We start from the raw sequence: 16614 nt of genomic DNA, 5'->3' as shown, positions 1-16614 counted from the left end.
AAGGAAGCAATAGAGGAACTGGTCACTTTTAATTCCCTCTAGGCTGCCTTCTCCCAATGGTAGGTAGGAAATGTCTCTACTAGTTTCCTAGGGCTAATGTAGCAGCTGTTAACAGAAAATAACAGAAATTTATTGTCTCTAGAGAAGGGAGTTGGCAGAGCCATGCTAACACTAAAACCTCTGGAGAATTTATTTCTTTACCTCTTTCCAGAATCTAGTAGTTTACTAGCAACTTTTAGCATGCCTTAACTTACAGATACATCTCTTGAGTTCTTTGTCTTCACATGACATTCTTCCTCTGTGCTTTTACACTGACTTTTCTTCATGTCTGTCTCTCTTCTTCTGAGGACACCAGTCTTATCATTTGGGACCCTCCATACTAATCGTATTTTAACCTTATTATATTGGCAACAAATCCTGTTTCTAAATAAAGCCACATTCTGAGACTTGGGAGCTAGGACATTTTTTCTGTGAAGTCAAAAATTAAACTCACAACAGCTGGGGCTTGAACTCAGGGCCTGAGCACTGTCCTTGAGCTTTCTCAAGGCTAGAGCTCTACCACTTGAGCCAAAGTACCACTTCTGACTTTTTTCTGTGTATGTTGTACTGAGGAATTGAACCTGGGTCTTTGTGCATGCAAGGCAAGCACTCTACCACTAGGCCAAATTCCCGGCCCCTAATGATTTATTTTTTAACTTCAACTTTCCAAATACAACCTGTTGTTTTTTTGTATAAAATTTTCTGTGGATTCAGTTGCCTCTTTAGTTCATCAGCCCTCAGATACTTTTCTCCTGGCAGCCTGATGAAATTAGGGGACTGATAACTGAATCTATAAGGAACAGAACATGCTCTTTCATGTATTCCAGCTATTCTGATGATTCACTGAGGGCTTTTTCTGTATGGGCTGCTGCTAAATTTTTATGCATTAAGAGACGTGAAGCCATGATATACAGTGGAAGGAGTGAAAGGCAGGAATGTGGTTTGTTCTTTGGTATTATCCAGGGATGATGTTTTGTAGGGAAGAGGCATTACTAGGGAAAATATGGAGTAGAATATGGCCTGGCATGTATACCTTTAAAAAAACAAAGACTGCTCTTTCCATGAATGCTTATTGCTTTTAAAATACATTGTTATGATGCATGAAACACTTTGGGTTAAAGCCATAATAAACACAATGGGAAGCAATGGGCAAAGAAGAATTCACTACTACTTAGAATAATTTCTGTGCACTACTGTTCTGTGGAAGATCTCATACAACTTTATCTAATTCAATTACTTTGTGAATAAATGAGAATTTTAATTCTTCTTGTATTTTTGGGAAAATGCACAGAGGGATTACATTACATTCATCAAGTAGTAGTTGTATCACTTTTACATGTTGATACCCCGTCTCATGTTTTTGTCCCCATTTCCCTCCCCCCAGAGAATTTTAATTCTTTTTTTTTTCAATTTTCATCTCTGGGGCTTGGGCTCAGGGCCTGGGCACTCTTCTTGGGCTTTCTAAAGGTTAGAGCTCTACCACTTGAGCCACAGTATCACTTCTGGCTTTTTTCTATGTATGTGCTACTGAGGAATCAAACCCAGGTCTTCGTGCATCCTAAGCAAGCACTCTACACTAGGCCAAAATCCTAGCCCGAGAGAATTTTAATTCTTTTTTTTTGCCAGTCCTGGGGCTTGAACTCAGGGCCTAGACACTATCCTTGAGCGTTCTCAAGGCTAGAATTCTATCACTAGAACCACAGCATCACTTCCAATTTTTTTTCTATGTATGTGGAATCAAGGAATCGAACCTGGGTATCTGTGCATGCTAGGCAAGAATTCTACCACTAGGCCAAATTCCTAGCCCCGAGAATTTTAATTCTTATACTTCAAAATTATTTTGAGAGATAAATAATATAAACCTTATAATCAGAAATTACTAGTACAATAGAACAAAACACAGACTTATATCACTATTAAAATATAATATATAGTACAAATACTTGAACATGAAAAGTTTAAAATATATATGCACATATATCATGTCTTCATTCAATCAAACCTTCTAAAACTTACTCATCAACTCTGTTATGAACTGTGTTTCCATTTGAATGTTTTAATATTTTAATTACAAAAGTTACACGCGCTTGTTATAGTTCTTTTTTTGGTTATTAGGTCTTGAACTCAGGCTTTTAGTTACTGCTAGTATGCTGTACCACTTGAGCCACATATCACAGATTTCTCTACCCAGACTGGGGCTGAACTATAAACCTGTGCACTCAGCCACTTGGATAGCCAGGATAATAGGGATAAGCCTCTGGTGCCTCATTGTATTAACTTTGAAATCTGCATGACAAAAAGAAGAAATAGAAGAAATTATTTCCATTACTGATGTGGCATATATATACATTTCTGTCTTCTAATAACCATGGCATTTTTAATTTTTTAACTTAGTGGTTAGTCCAGTGCCTAGGGCATAGTGTTACTTTCAGTGAACGAATGAATGCGTGATTAAATGAACAAGAGGAAGGAATGTATGAATGTAAAGATAAAGCTCATGGTAGAAGAACTGACATTTTTATACTCAGCAACTTTTGTAGATTGAGAGACAAGGTAGCTAAACTTAGGTTCTTAATGAATTGGAGTCTGCTCTTTTTGTTCATTGGAATCTGCCTTTAGGCAGAGAATCCAATATAATTTTTTCTCCATCAGTCAAACGGAAGAGCTGAAAAAGCAAAACCTGAGCCAAGGGAGGCAAGCAGTATTCTTGAGTAAGGAAATCAGCACGGCACCGTTCTTTCTGTGTAGGCAGAACATGCCATGGCAGGAGGCATGTTTTCCCATGGTGGGCCCAAAGCTGTCCTTCCCATGGGATTATTCATCTCAGAAGGATGGATCACTTCAGTGGAGGGTGTTTTCTGGCTGAGGTCTGGGGATTGCAGCACTTTTTTTTTTCTTTTGCCAGTCCTGGGCTTGAGCTCAGGGCTTGAGCGCTGTCCTTGGACTTTCTCAAGGCTAGAGCTCTACCACTTGAGCCTCAGCACCACTTCCGGCTTTTTGCTATGTATGTGGGGTACCAAGGAATCGAACCCGGCTCTGCGTGCATGCGAGGTAAGCACTCTACCAGTAGGCCAAACTCCCGGCCCCCTTGCAGCAGTTTTATCTGGCTTTTATGCTGCCTTTTATCTGTAGAAATCAGAGAGCTTTGTTTGTTGTGATTGGAATCAGATCTGACAGAGTATGATTTGGGCCTATAGAAGGTTCTAGTGTCTCTTCTGTATTGAGTTGAGAAACCTCTGCATTTGGCCCCGACTGCTTCCTAAAACCTCCCGAGGAAAAGAGTACTGGTGATAAAATATATGAAAATGGTTTTCCCAGTGGAATAAATCTGGTTCTGAGAAAACTTCTCCTCTCCTCTCCCGCTCCCATGATAAATATGCATTCACATGTATACACAAGTGTTGTGCCCTGAGACAGGGTCCCCAAAGAAAACCACTGAGATAGAGGCGTCTGAAATGCAAAAGCAAAGTTTATTGCGGGTTACAAGCCAGGCAAGGAACTCTGTCCACGCGCACCCCAAGCAGTGAGGCAGTGAGGTGGGGGGAGGGGAGAGTTGATAGTCAGGGTTCACACAGTCTTTTTAAAGGCAAAAATCACGGGTTTACACCAATCAGGTGGTCAAGTGAGATAAGATAGGGATTAGGAGCTTCCCAGTGGAAACTGACAGGAAGTTCTCATGCCCACTGGACCATTCAATTGTCAAAAAGTAGTTTTATGGTTTGGGAAACAAATGCTATTCAATGCTATACATGCAGTCTAATTTTGACACAAAATAGGTTAGTTCCTGGAGCTTAGGGACACCTGTGCGAACAATGGCCGACTAGGGTCCAGAAGTTCCTGTCTATTCAGCCTTTGGGTCCTTGGAGATTTTTGGAATTGGAGGGTTTTTTTTTTTTTTATTCTTTTATTCTGTTTACTGAAGCGGAATAATTTTGGGCCTGGGGCAGTTATTTTTCATCTCTACAGAAGCATCTACAAATAGATATATAGGTGGATAAAACAGTGATAGGCAGATAGAGGGACAGTGTACTTGCTTTTGTCTAATGGCTCTTATAGTCTTCCTCCTTCCATCTAAAAGTTCTTTCACATGTTAAGCAGGTGTTGTCCTTACGGGCACCATTGTTCTTATCCTCCCTTCTACCTGCAAATCACCATTCATCTTCCCTCCTACCCATACCAGTTGTCTCTAAAGGTCTAGCTCAAGACCAATTTTTCCAATAAAACTCGGTTCTATTTCTACCTTTATGTCCTTCCACTCTGTCCATTTCTAGAGTTTGTCTTAGCTTCATGCTCCTCTTTGACAATGTTTGACTGTACGTATATTTTGAGGTCAGGGAAAGTCTACTGTTTTTGCTCCCTAAAGAATTAGATGGGGCCAGGAGTTTGGCCTAGCTATAGAGTGCTTGCCTAGCATGCACAAAGCCCTGGGTTCAATTCCTTGGTTACCACATACATAGAAAAAAAGCTGGAAGTGGTACTGTGGCTCAAGTGATAGAGCATCAGCCTTGAGAAAGCTCAAGGAAAGTGCCAAGACCCTAAAAGCAAACACCACAAGTGGCAAAAAAAAAAGAGAGAGAGAGGCCAGGAGTTTGGCCTAGTGGTAGAGTGCTTGCCTAGCATGCACAAAGATCTGGGTTCAATTCTTCTGTACCTTATACATAGAAAAAAGCCAGAAGTGGTGCTGAGGCTCAAGTGGTAGAGCTCTAGCCTTGAGAAAGCCCAAGGGCAGTGTTCAGGCCCTGAGCTCAAGCCCAAGACTGGCAAAAATAAAGGATTATATATGAAGCTCAGAAAGATCCTGTATGATCTCACTTACATAACTGATGTTTTTAAAAGTTGGCCCCATAGAAATTGAGAGAAGATGTTTATGAACAGAACTATAAAGAAATGGAAGTGATTAGAGTGAACAGAGTTTAGTTATACAGAGAAAATCAGCTGTAGTGACAGATTGCACAGAATTATGACAGAAAAAATATGTATTATATATTTCAATCTTTCTAGAAGAGATGATTTCAAACTTACGTGAAAAAGACAAAAAAAGTATGTTGGGTGATAAATTTACTCATGAGCCTGATTTAGTCATTTCATAATCTGAACATATATCAAAACATTATTTTGAGGTCCATAAATACACAATATATAATTATTATTTTTATATCAAAACATTATTTTGAGGTCCATAAATACACAATATATAATTATTATTTTTCAATTTAACCTGAAACAAAACAGTTCTGTGTATTCTTGTGCACTATAAAATGCAGTGATTTTAGAGCCTTTCAGTAGTGATTGAGTTAGTGATTAAGGGCTGATACAGGAATAATCCTGATTCATAAGACAGAGACTAATTTTCATGAATTCTTGGAGAACTGGTACACAGTGGTGTGTGATGGTACAACTTGTGATTGGATAAATTGTTTGATGCCCTGGTTTTCCAGCTACCTGTTGTACTTACCAAGTGATATCATATCTATGAGAAGGAAATGCTTAAGTATATTCTTGACTATACTTTCCAAATGATTTAAAGGATTATAAGAAATTGTGTCTGTATTCTGTCTCTACCTATCTATGTCTCTCTGTCTGTGTCTATGTATATCTATCTGTCTATCTATCTATCTATCTATCTATCTATCTATCTATCTATCTGTCATCTATATCATCATAAAACATACACACATGTGTATAAATGTGTATATATATATATAACTTTATGTGTGTAACTATATCTTTATCCATTTGTCATTTACTACACAAAAAGTTTATTTTCATGCTCCCAGACTTCAACAAATATTTACTAGATTAAATTGAATTGGGTCTCAAACTTTCTGAACCCCATAAGCTTGGAGATAATCAGAAGTTCATACACAATTGTAACTCTCTGTTAGTTGTAACATTATGCAGGTAGGACTTTACAAAAGGTCACATTATCTGCATGGGGCTTGCTGAGAGTGCAGCCCTGCAAGTGAGAGCAGCTAGCAATCTTATTGCAGAAATGTACTTTCTATAGCCCTGTTTCTATATACTGGAGTACATTTGAGTGCATCTGATTCTGGGCTCCTCAGTTCATTTAACTCATAAGAAAAATTATGGTGAAAACCATGGGAGAATTATCCTGATGGGCTAAGCATGTAAGAAAACTTGACCGAGGCATCAGAAAACTAAAATTCTAGTTCTCTGAACAACTGTACCCAATATCAAGCTTAAAGGAATAGGAAGTTGGCATGCTCACCTGTTACATGCAAGGCATGATAAAACTACTGAAAGACAGAGGTGAATGAGGCATGATTCTTGCCCCTCTTGTGGATTATAGCCTCACAGCATAAAACTCATAGGTTGTAGATCCAACTGTAATGTGTAATTAGGTGGTAAGACCCTATGAAGTAAGTGAATATAGAATCAAGTCCACTAACTATACAGAGAATACTTCTTGACATTTTCCCCGGAGTCCTAGGGATCATCTGAAATTTTTCTCACTCCCTGAGCTATACTACATTGGAAACTGCCTGTTTTAATGTTCTGATTATCATCACTACACGACAGGCAGCTCATAGACGTCTTATCTAAATTGAAGGAAAAACAATAAAATGAATTAACAGAAAAATTAAATAATACAACTGTATAACTCCATGACAAATATTCAGTAGAAGCAGAAGATGTGAAAGAACTAAGATGACTGGGCTGAACTATATAAAAGGCTTTTTCAAGATGGAGTCATAATTTGTGCTGGCCTTGCATGGACATATCAACTTTACTTAGATCTAAGACTGACCCATCCTTGCCATCTTGTAAACACATAGGAATTTAAATAAGACTGGTGTTCGTGGGGATGGTAAAGAGTTCAATTTCATATTGTCTATAATGTACCAAAATGAAAAGAGTAAAATGTCAAAGAGTGCACTAGTTTGCATATATTGGCTTAGCTCTCAGCTGATAAGAATTTTTATATGTGTATTCTGCTATTCCTGGGAGCACAGATTCTCCCTTTTCTTCCTCTTTATGTTCTTCAGAGGAGCTTCAGTGTGAGAGCAGCTGAAATACCTACAGAGATTTTAAGGTAAAGGATTGTTTTGAGTATAACTAGATGCTTTATGAAGTTTAAAGCAGAAGACATTCTTTACTAAAGGACTTACCCCTAAAAGAGACAGTCATGGCCACCGGAAGTGGATTTGTACTCAGCTCAAAAACATCACTTGATTGATCACCAACTTGGTCAAGAAGGCAGTGTGAGAAGCATAGCATTCGTCACATTCTTGAGTTTTTACTTATGTTAACTGGATGCTTAATTGAGTGTGTTATTAATCTAGTGTTAAAAAGGTGCAGGGGAAAAATGCCTACGCACATGTCCACACATGCTTCTTGAGTCTTACATCCTTCTTCCTTCTATGTTTTGCAGCTCTACAGCTCCATGGACTTCGGAAGACGGTGGCAACTCATGCATGAGCGAATCACACCCAATAGGTTTTACTGGTAAGCTCCATCTGCACACCGATCTTATTCTCCCCAGAGGTTTAAATTATAAAGATATATGGAAGTATAAACAGGGACTGTATTCATTATATGCCCAAGCAAAGTGACTCAGTATGGTGTATTCAAGGGAGAATTCCACTGGTATAATTCCTTTTAAGCAACTCAGCTGTAGTTTAACAACATGAATACCAGGAAGCTGAAACATGGTTTGTTTCAAAGCAGAGCAGGGTAAAATGAAGGGGACACGGAAAGTGTGAGTGGCAAAAGGAGGTGTGGGTGAATAAAGCCACAGTTTTTAACATATGTACATACATACGTGAAAATGGAGCTTGATAAACTTAAGGGATAGGATGGCATTGGGGCAAATGGGAGGGGGCGGTCACAGAAATAGTGACACTGATCAAGAGCCATTGTGCACCCCAACTGATGTATCAAATTGAAAAACCCCTTTGTATAACTGTTTAAAGGCAATACAAAGTAAATAATAGAAAACAATGATCTGAAAGCAGAATACCCTAGGCAATAATGGACACCTCAGCACTTGAAGAGAACTGTGCTCTAACTCTTGGCTACATGAGGAGCAGTTCAGTGATCAACATCAGCATCAGGTGGGAACTTTCTAGAAATGCAGAGCCTTAGGCTGCATTGGGATTCATGGAATTGGCTGATTACTTTATCACAATACCGTGGTAATTACATGCATTGGAAAATTTGAAAGACGCTGGCTAAAGAAAGCTCATGGCCAGGTTTCTTAGTTACATGTGAAGCTCTTTCTGGCTTTTTTTTTTTACAAGTCTATTCTATCAAACAGTGTTTCCTAAATTGCATTGTGAAGAAAAGAATTGTTCAAATGCTTCTTATTTGAAAGTGGTTTGTGTGGTCAAATTAATGGAGCTCATGATCGTTGAGTTCTACATTCTGGAGATTCATGAGTCCCTAGATGAGCTTAGAGGGAAGAAATCTGTCCAACTCAGAGTCACTGATTCCCAAAATTAGTTTTCACACACGATCCTTTCCTTACTCCACACCTGCTGAGTCCTTCGTAACTATCTCTATGGTGCATTAAAAAAAATCCTTGCTCTAAGATTATGTCTAAGTTTAATTTTTGAAAAACTAGCTCTTCCTCCTAATCAATATAATGTTTGTTATTATTTGATGTCTCTATTCTCATTCTTATTGCTTTTTTGCCTTGATTGTGGAAAGTTCACATTATATCTGTCTTTTATCTGTCATAAGATGAAAATAATTCTGTGATTTTCTTTTTCCTTTTTTCTTTCCTTGCCAGTCATGGGCTTGAACTCAGGGCCTGGGCACTGTCATTTTACAAGGCTAGATCTCTACTACTTGAGCCACAGTACCACTTTTGGCTTTTTCTGTGTATGTGTACCATGGAATCTTACCCAGGATTTTGTGCATGCTAGGCAAGTACTCTTACCTCTAGGCCACCCTCCTGACCCAAAAATGATTCTGATTTATATCTTGTTTTCATTCCAGTAGAGGTGATAGGCAATAAATAAATAAATAAGAGAAAGTATGCACTCAAGTATATAATATACACAACTATGTTTAATAACAATAATATTAAATTATATTAATTATATATTAAATAATATTAAATTTGGTATAATATGCATAGTATAGTATAACATAAGTAAATATAAATTTAGTAATAACATTAAATACAATACTTGAAATTAATATCAATTAATTCTATTTAAATATCTCATTTCAAGTTCCTTAAAAACTCACACGACAGGGCCTGGGAGTTTGGCCTAGTGGTAGAGTGCTTGCCTAGCAGGCACGAAGACCAGGGTTCTATTCCTCAGTACCACATCCACAGAAGTGGTGCTGTGGCTCAAGTAGTAGAGCCCTAGTCCTGAGAAAACCCAAGACAGTGCTCAGGCTCTGAGCACAAGCCCAGGACTGGAAAAACAACAACAACAACAAAAAAACCTCATGTGACAGCCATTTATGCATTGCTCAATGTAGGAATGTTGTATAGGGGTGAGGGTGGTATATTTACCCTTCCTGTGCACATACACACTCATCCTTACTTTTCTGCACATAGTTCCTTCCATGGGTCACCTCCAAATCTATCAGACTCTGTCAAGAATGAAAAATAACTGCTTAAGCATACTCTGAAATCCAGCTGTGTTCTCCGGCATGGCGTTCAGTTCGTTGGGGTATGGCTCTTGAGTCCACAGCTGGTCTTCCCTTCCAGCCCAGGTGTTATTTCATCTCCAATTCTTCCTTCCCATTATTTTTTCTGTCTTTGGATTTGTAGATACTTTCAATTGACTAAGGCACAAAAAAATAATTCTTGTTTTCTGATATTCTAGCTGTGTAACCACGGCATTTGCTTAGCTGAGATGGAACAATTTCTCAGTATGTCATTGCTCAAAATGTCCTCAAAAAACTAATTCAAAAGAGTCCTGTGCTGTTGCTGTAAAATACATGAGATAGCAGGGCAGTCGGCCAACGAGGAAGTCAAATTGATGGTGAAGGAAAGCACAGTCAACCACATGAGTCGTGGCATCATTTCTGGAGGAAATCAAATTAAATTGATGAAGAGCAGCTTTTTCCTATCTTTTGCAAAAAGCGGGATGAGAATGCTCCAGGTGTTACTTCCCCCCACCCCCATCCTCCTATTGTGTAACAGAAAGAATAAATCCCCAGGTCCTGATAATTGCATTTTGTCTCTCCTCCACTCAATGCTTCTTTCATACATCCCCACATGGGGAAATATAAAAGTTAATGCCCATGCCAGCTAGCCAAGTGGTAGCTGAACATTTCATTTTTGTAATTATCACTTCTCTGTTTCTGAGATGTAATTGCTGTGATTATTCTTTTAAGTGTCATAGAAGTCACAGAGGAAGAGCCTGTTTCATACTCTGTTTTTTCCCCAAAGACAGAATCTAATGTCTGAAGATCTTAGCCATTTATATCGAGGAGACATGGTTTGTGCGTGTGAGGCGAGCATTTTATATCCTCTTGAAAAATTTCAAAGCGCATATTTCTCAGGATATAGACACAACTTTGCTCTTGGTGAACTTGTCCATTTAGGAAGAAATGTGTGTGAGAGTGTGTGTGAGTGTGTGCACGTGAGTGCTCGCACACACACACATGCACACATGTGCACATGCGTGGCAGTCCTAGGTCTTGAACTCAGAGACTGGACAGTTTCCCTTAACTTTTTCAGCCAAGGTTGGCCTTCTACCACTTAAATCATAGCTCCACTTCTGGCTTTCTGTTGTTTAATTTGAAATATTAATCTCATGGGCTTTTCTTGCCTGTGCTGGCTTTAAACCATCTCCTCAAACTTCAGCCTCCAGAGTTTCTAGTATTACAGGTGTTTTCCTTTTTTTTTAGTTGCATAAAATTATTAAAAGAGCAAGATATGATCAAGATCTAGTGAACAGCTCATAGTTTCACTTTCTCACATTATACACTACACTTTTAATTTGCAAAGTATGTCTTTAAGCAATCTCTTTAAATAATCCAAGTACTTCATTTGTGTTCATTGTACGTTGGGTTCATTGTTAGTCCTTTAGCGAATGACCCATAAATGGTTGATTTTGTTAGAGCCCAAATGTGAGTCTCACATACAAAATGGGGCTGGATACCTATGGGCTTCTGATAACACATGATTCCTGCCAAGAATCCCCACTGAACCCAATCTTCCTTTTAGGAGAAATAAGGGAAAATTAAAAAAAAAACTCCATGCCTAGGTATTGTGGTGCAGAGACTTGAGGGGACATGGAAGGGGATGTGATCATTCTAAAACAACCAGCCCAAGGAGAATTGATGTGCTATGCAGACACAGAGAGAGGATCCAGAAGACATATCATCCAAATATTGTGATTTATAATTTGGACATTGGCACATGTGTAAAGGTTACACAGATTTATCATGAATGTCAACTTCCTTTCTCTGTATTGTCTGTCTTCAGCTGATGGAAAAAGCAGAAGCTCAGGTGTGTGGGGTGGGGAGAGGGAATTTGTGGGGAGGAACACTATGTCCCAGAGTGCTTGCTGCCAAGGATGTGGGAGGAAAGGACCACTTCCCTGTGCCCTGTGTGCTCTCTCTACTCTGTCATGGTAACTCTTGGAAGCGTGGAAGTGACTTGCAGATTGTGAGTGGTTATTGTTATTAACCATTTCTTCATCAGTGCCACACAACGCTTCTGAGCTGGAACGGCATGGGCCATCAAGTTAGTGTCAATGACAAGACATTCGTCTGGAGATAAAAATTTCTTTACTTATGTCAGATGTTAAGAGAGGTAGCCTAGGAATGTTCCACACAGGCTCTTCCTGGGTTTTTACATGTCCCTTTCACTCACCTGGTAGTTGGTTGCCAGGTGACTGTTAGGCCTGGCTCATGCGAGAAAATTGAAAGAGGTGACATTGCTCGAGATGCATGATCTTCATAAACAGCTTCGTTAAATGTCAACGCCCTTGTACAACTCCTTCAAGTTAATAGGGTACATGAGAATTTTAAGAGAGGGCAGAGAAATGGAGGAAGTACCTGGCATTTCTCCTTCATTCTTCCTAATCTCTGCATGAGGAGAGTTGTACTCATGGTGATGGAGGAAAATTTTTCTTTTTTTTCATATATTTTTTATTGTAATTAATAGAGTGTTACATGATATTGGCCAGATAGATGGTGCATTAATTCCCATACACTGATACCCTTTCACATGTCTTGGTCCCCGGAGATATTTAACAAGAAGGCAGATTCTGTGGTGGAAAGTGGGAAGGTAAGGTTTTGATTTTTTTCTTCTTTTTGCAAGTCCTGAAGCTTTAACTCAGGGCCTGGGCTTTCTCAAGGCTGGAGCTCTACCACTTCAGCCACAGCACCACTTCCGACTTTTCCTATGTATGTGGTATCGAGGAATTGAACTGAGGTCTTTGTGCATGCTAGACAAGCACTCTACCACTAGGCTAAACTCCTGGCTCTTGATTTTTTTCCTATATGTATACTTTTGGTTCATAGTTTTCTTTCCCAGATGTTCACTCTTTTTAGAATCCTTTTCAATGAAATCACTCAGGCATTAAATCTTACTGGATTCTTGGTATGTGTAGACTGGCCACTTATTGTCTCTGGTTTACATTGGCACCTGTGTCTTTGATATTGGGAGAGAAGGAAAGGATAGATTCTTCTTATTTCCTCTGTTTCCCCTTGGCTATGATGTTTATTGAAAGGTCAAAGATTTTTTTTCCTCCTTATCACTATAAGAAAACAGCAATTCACCCAATTTTCAGAAATTTAAATCACAACCTAGACTGGTATCAAAAGTTATTATCCCTGGATAATGCCAAGATACACAAGATCTTCATAAAATATGTCTTGGAGGTTGCTTTTTTTAAATTTGTTTGGATGCTTGGTTGCTAGCTAAAGAAATGTTAGGATGTATTAGATCTCTAATGTACTTAGGGTTGACTGCTGATTTCTAGTGATAGTGGTCCTTCATTCCTGGCTATCTGTTGCTGAGGCTATATAGGATCTACAGATTGATTACCAAGCCTGAGAGCCTACCTTCATCTTGAGTGCAACTCTCTTAGTATAGTAAAGTTGTATTGTCTAGTATTATTTTATTTTATCTTACATGTTGGTAAGAGCATTGCATTTTCTAAGAATACCATTGATTGTGAATGTGCACATGTACACACATGTTCACATAAGGCATTAGAATCTTGCTTTTTTTCCCCAGGACACCTACTGTGACCAGGTAGTAGCAGTGGGTATGGAAGATACAGGGAAAGAAAGCAAGAGGTGAAAAAGGTAGATAATTACTTTGAAATAATGTTACTGGAGGGAATACTTTTGCAGTTCTTACTGAACTTGAGCTCTGTAGATCTCAATTATTCTAGAATATATCCTGCATTTTTCTTCAAGAAAAATTGACTTTCTGTTCAGCCAGGACTTCGTTTTTGACTGTAGATTATAGTTCCTGAAAAACCAACTGTCCAGTCATCCTTGGTCTATTAATGCATTATCCATGACAGAGAGCAAGTTAAGGAACAGGAAGAACAGCTTGAGATTGCTTCCTAGAAATCCAAAATTTTTTCAAGCAAAGTTAATGTTATAGCTGAATTCTGATGCTGCCACTAAATGTGCATCCATAATTCTGCAAACATAAGTCATTTGCAATGGCAAGTAATAGAATTTAGGCATCGACCTGATATTAGGGATGCGATTTAGAGGCATTTTGCAAACCGGGGTATGCCACAAATAATATTTAATTCAACTCTCCCTTAGATATTTTAAATGGTACAGCAGTTTAAAAATACATTACATTCAAAATAATATATGCAAGGTCAGAAGGAGAGATAATGAAAGCTCAGCTTAGAAGCAGAGACCAGTTTTTACTTTGCTGAAGGGGACCACCCATGCTTGTAAGACTAGTCTAATTTTGGCTGAACAATAGCTGAACACAATGCTATATTCAAATGGTGCACATGGTATCAACACATACCCTTATAGAATGCTTAACTCTTGGGATGAAATTAAGATAAGCTGGATTCTTATGCAAATGTGATTCCTGTGATGTAGAGGAAATAAGAGGCACATTTAATGTCTTGTGCTATGAAGAAAAGGTACATGTGTGACCCTACATTAGGAAAAGTCTGAAAAATATTGGCATGTGTTAAACACAGAATTCAAAGTCAGCCACATCTTCTCATCTAATTCAGTGTGGCAGAAATTCCAAGATCCACCTGGAAATGCTATCTCCTCCTCTTCCCCTAACTCTGAAACCAGTGGAGATTCATCAGTAACACATAGCTTCCAATATCTTTGTGATCCCGAGTTGCTTATTCAAAGGACAGGAGAAATACTCATTTTGATAAGGGACAGTGGAATCCACCCATACTAAACTTACTGAGAGGATCAAATATGAAGGTAGAAAAGGGAAGCCTCCACATTAGAGCAGTACAATTGACTGCCTTGTTCTTTTTGAGATTGTAGCATTTCCAGTGCTTGCAGGCTACATGCAGAAGTGGGCAAAATGAATTGTATAGCAGTCTCCTGAGTAGGGAATGTGAGAACCAGAGGACAAAGAAGAGCTGAGAAGCCCAAGGATAACATTGTAAACAGAAGGCTAGGATACTGCTTCAAATGCTGGTTGAATACCAGGTTGAAGGCAGAAGGAACTACCCCTCTTTCCCACTAGGGATATCTATGAGTGTTCTATTCTGGCTTGCTCTCAGGCTATTCATTTATCTGCTCAGGCAGCTCTCACAAAATGCTACAGACAAGATGGGTTAAACAATGTACATGTATTCCCTTACTATTTCTGGAAGCTGGACACCTAAGATCCAAGCGCCAACAGGGTTGATTTTTTTTTTTTTGCAGTTTCTTTTCCCCCAGATCATAGAAAACCACCTTCTTCCTGTATGTTGACAGAGAACAAGTACAAGCTTGCTGGTATCTCTTGTAAATCCGTCCTCAAGGCTCCATCCCCAACCAAACCTAATTACCTCTCCAAGTTTCAACTGTGAATTCTGTCATATTTAGGGGGAAGCTTCTGCAATATTTATTTGGGGTTCATAATAATCTGGTCCACAGCAAGATATAAAAAAAGCAAGTAAGATGAGAAGGAATGTAAATATTCTAGAGAAACATCCGTCAGGCACAATCTGAGAGCTGGAAGTGCTACAGTGTAAGGGGGAAGATAAAGATGTTAGAACAGAAATAATTTTTGAAAGAAACAAATGTACTTTAACTACAATTTTTTCCCCCTGATTGTAAGTGATATGACCTATGGTAGACATTCATGGGAAGGAAAGAAGATAAAAAGGAAAATGATTATCTATAATTTCATTGCCCCCAAATTACCTCTTTAGAAAAGCAGTGAAGTATTTTTTTCAGGACCCATTTTCCGTATATTGTAGTATAACTGTAAACATATATTTAAAATTTTTATCACAGTTGTTATCATGCTGCTATAATACTTTGTGTCTGGTTACAATGAAATTAAACATGTTCCTGTGCCATTCTTTAGACTTTCTAAACAAATTTAAAGCTTGGTTGATATTGCAATTGATGGCTATATAATAATTTAATCATTCTTTTATTATTTGACATGGATGTACTTCTAGAGCTTTACTATTAAACTAAGGGCTTCTAATGTTTTAAATCCTTTAAGTTAGTTTTTTGTCAATGGTCTGACTATTGTAATTTTTAAGGATAGACTATTAAAGCAGCATAAATATTGTGATACATTATCACACAAGTAAGTTTATGTTGCTAACTGAAATACCATTTCATTATACCTTGTAAAGTGTAATATAATTTGATATGCAAATGGATTTTCTTTGTTGAAATTTGCATCTCTTATCAGACCCATGAGTTTGGATGTGTTTCCCTATCTTTATTTACCTTTGTATTTCTTTTATGTGACCATCTGGTTTTGGTTCTTCTTTTTAACTCTTTTAAAGTTTTATTGTAAAGGTGATACACAGAAGGTTGCAGTTACATAAGGACATTTCCTTTCAAACAGTGTCACCCTCCTTCATTCTCTCTCACCTTCTCCCCTCCTGACTTCCCTCCCCCACAAGTTGTATAGTTCATTTCTAACGTAATGTCTAGCAGGTTTCACTGCTAAATTGGTTCACTCTTTCTCCACTGTTTCTGTGCTGATTATGGGTTCTTTCACTTTGTCTCCATATTATCCCATTTATTGTTCATTCAGTTGCACTGTGGTTTTGTGTTGCCATTCCTTTAGCTTAAACTCAGGGCCTGGACCATGTCCTTGGACTTTCTAAAGGCTAGGGCTCTACCACTTCAGCCACAGCACCACTTCCAGCTTTGTTTGTGTATGTGGTACCGAGGAATCGAACCCAGGGCTTTGTGCATGCTTGGTGAGCACTCTACCTACCACTAGGCCATGATCCTGGTCCAGAACATGATTTTTAACCTACTTTTTACTTTAAAAACTCATGTTTTTAAAGCTAAAAAAACCTCAAATATTTTTAATTTTCCCCATTTTACATGATTTATTAAAATATACTTCTCTAAACTGGAATCATATAACTATTTCCTGAAATGTTTTATTTGTGTAGTTGCTTAGCTGAATAATACATAGGCTATGTGTTAGATGTGTGTGTA

General features: G+C 38.4%; 1 protein-coding gene across 1 annotated transcript in view; it reads left to right on the top strand.

Moving 5' to 3' along the window:
* Positions 1-16614, top strand: part of Sorcs3 (sortilin related VPS10 domain containing receptor 3) — a 380666-nt gene that overhangs the window by 176698 nt on the left and 187354 nt on the right. The window contains exon 5 of the mRNA XM_090345517.1: positions 7433-7506. Coding sequence (XP_090201643.1) covers positions 7433-7506 — 74 coding nt within the window. The remainder of the gene's footprint in view (positions 1-7432; positions 7507-16614) is intronic.

The sequence above is a fragment of the Megascapheus bottae genome, chromosome 15, assembly GCF_031878675.1.
Source record: "Megascapheus bottae isolate mThoBot1 chromosome 15, mThoBot2.hap1, whole genome shotgun sequence".
NCBI lineage: Eukaryota > Metazoa > Chordata > Mammalia > Rodentia > Geomyidae > Megascapheus > Megascapheus bottae.
Note: the sequence above shows the minus strand (reverse complement) of the source record. Positions and strands in the feature narration are given on the sequence as shown.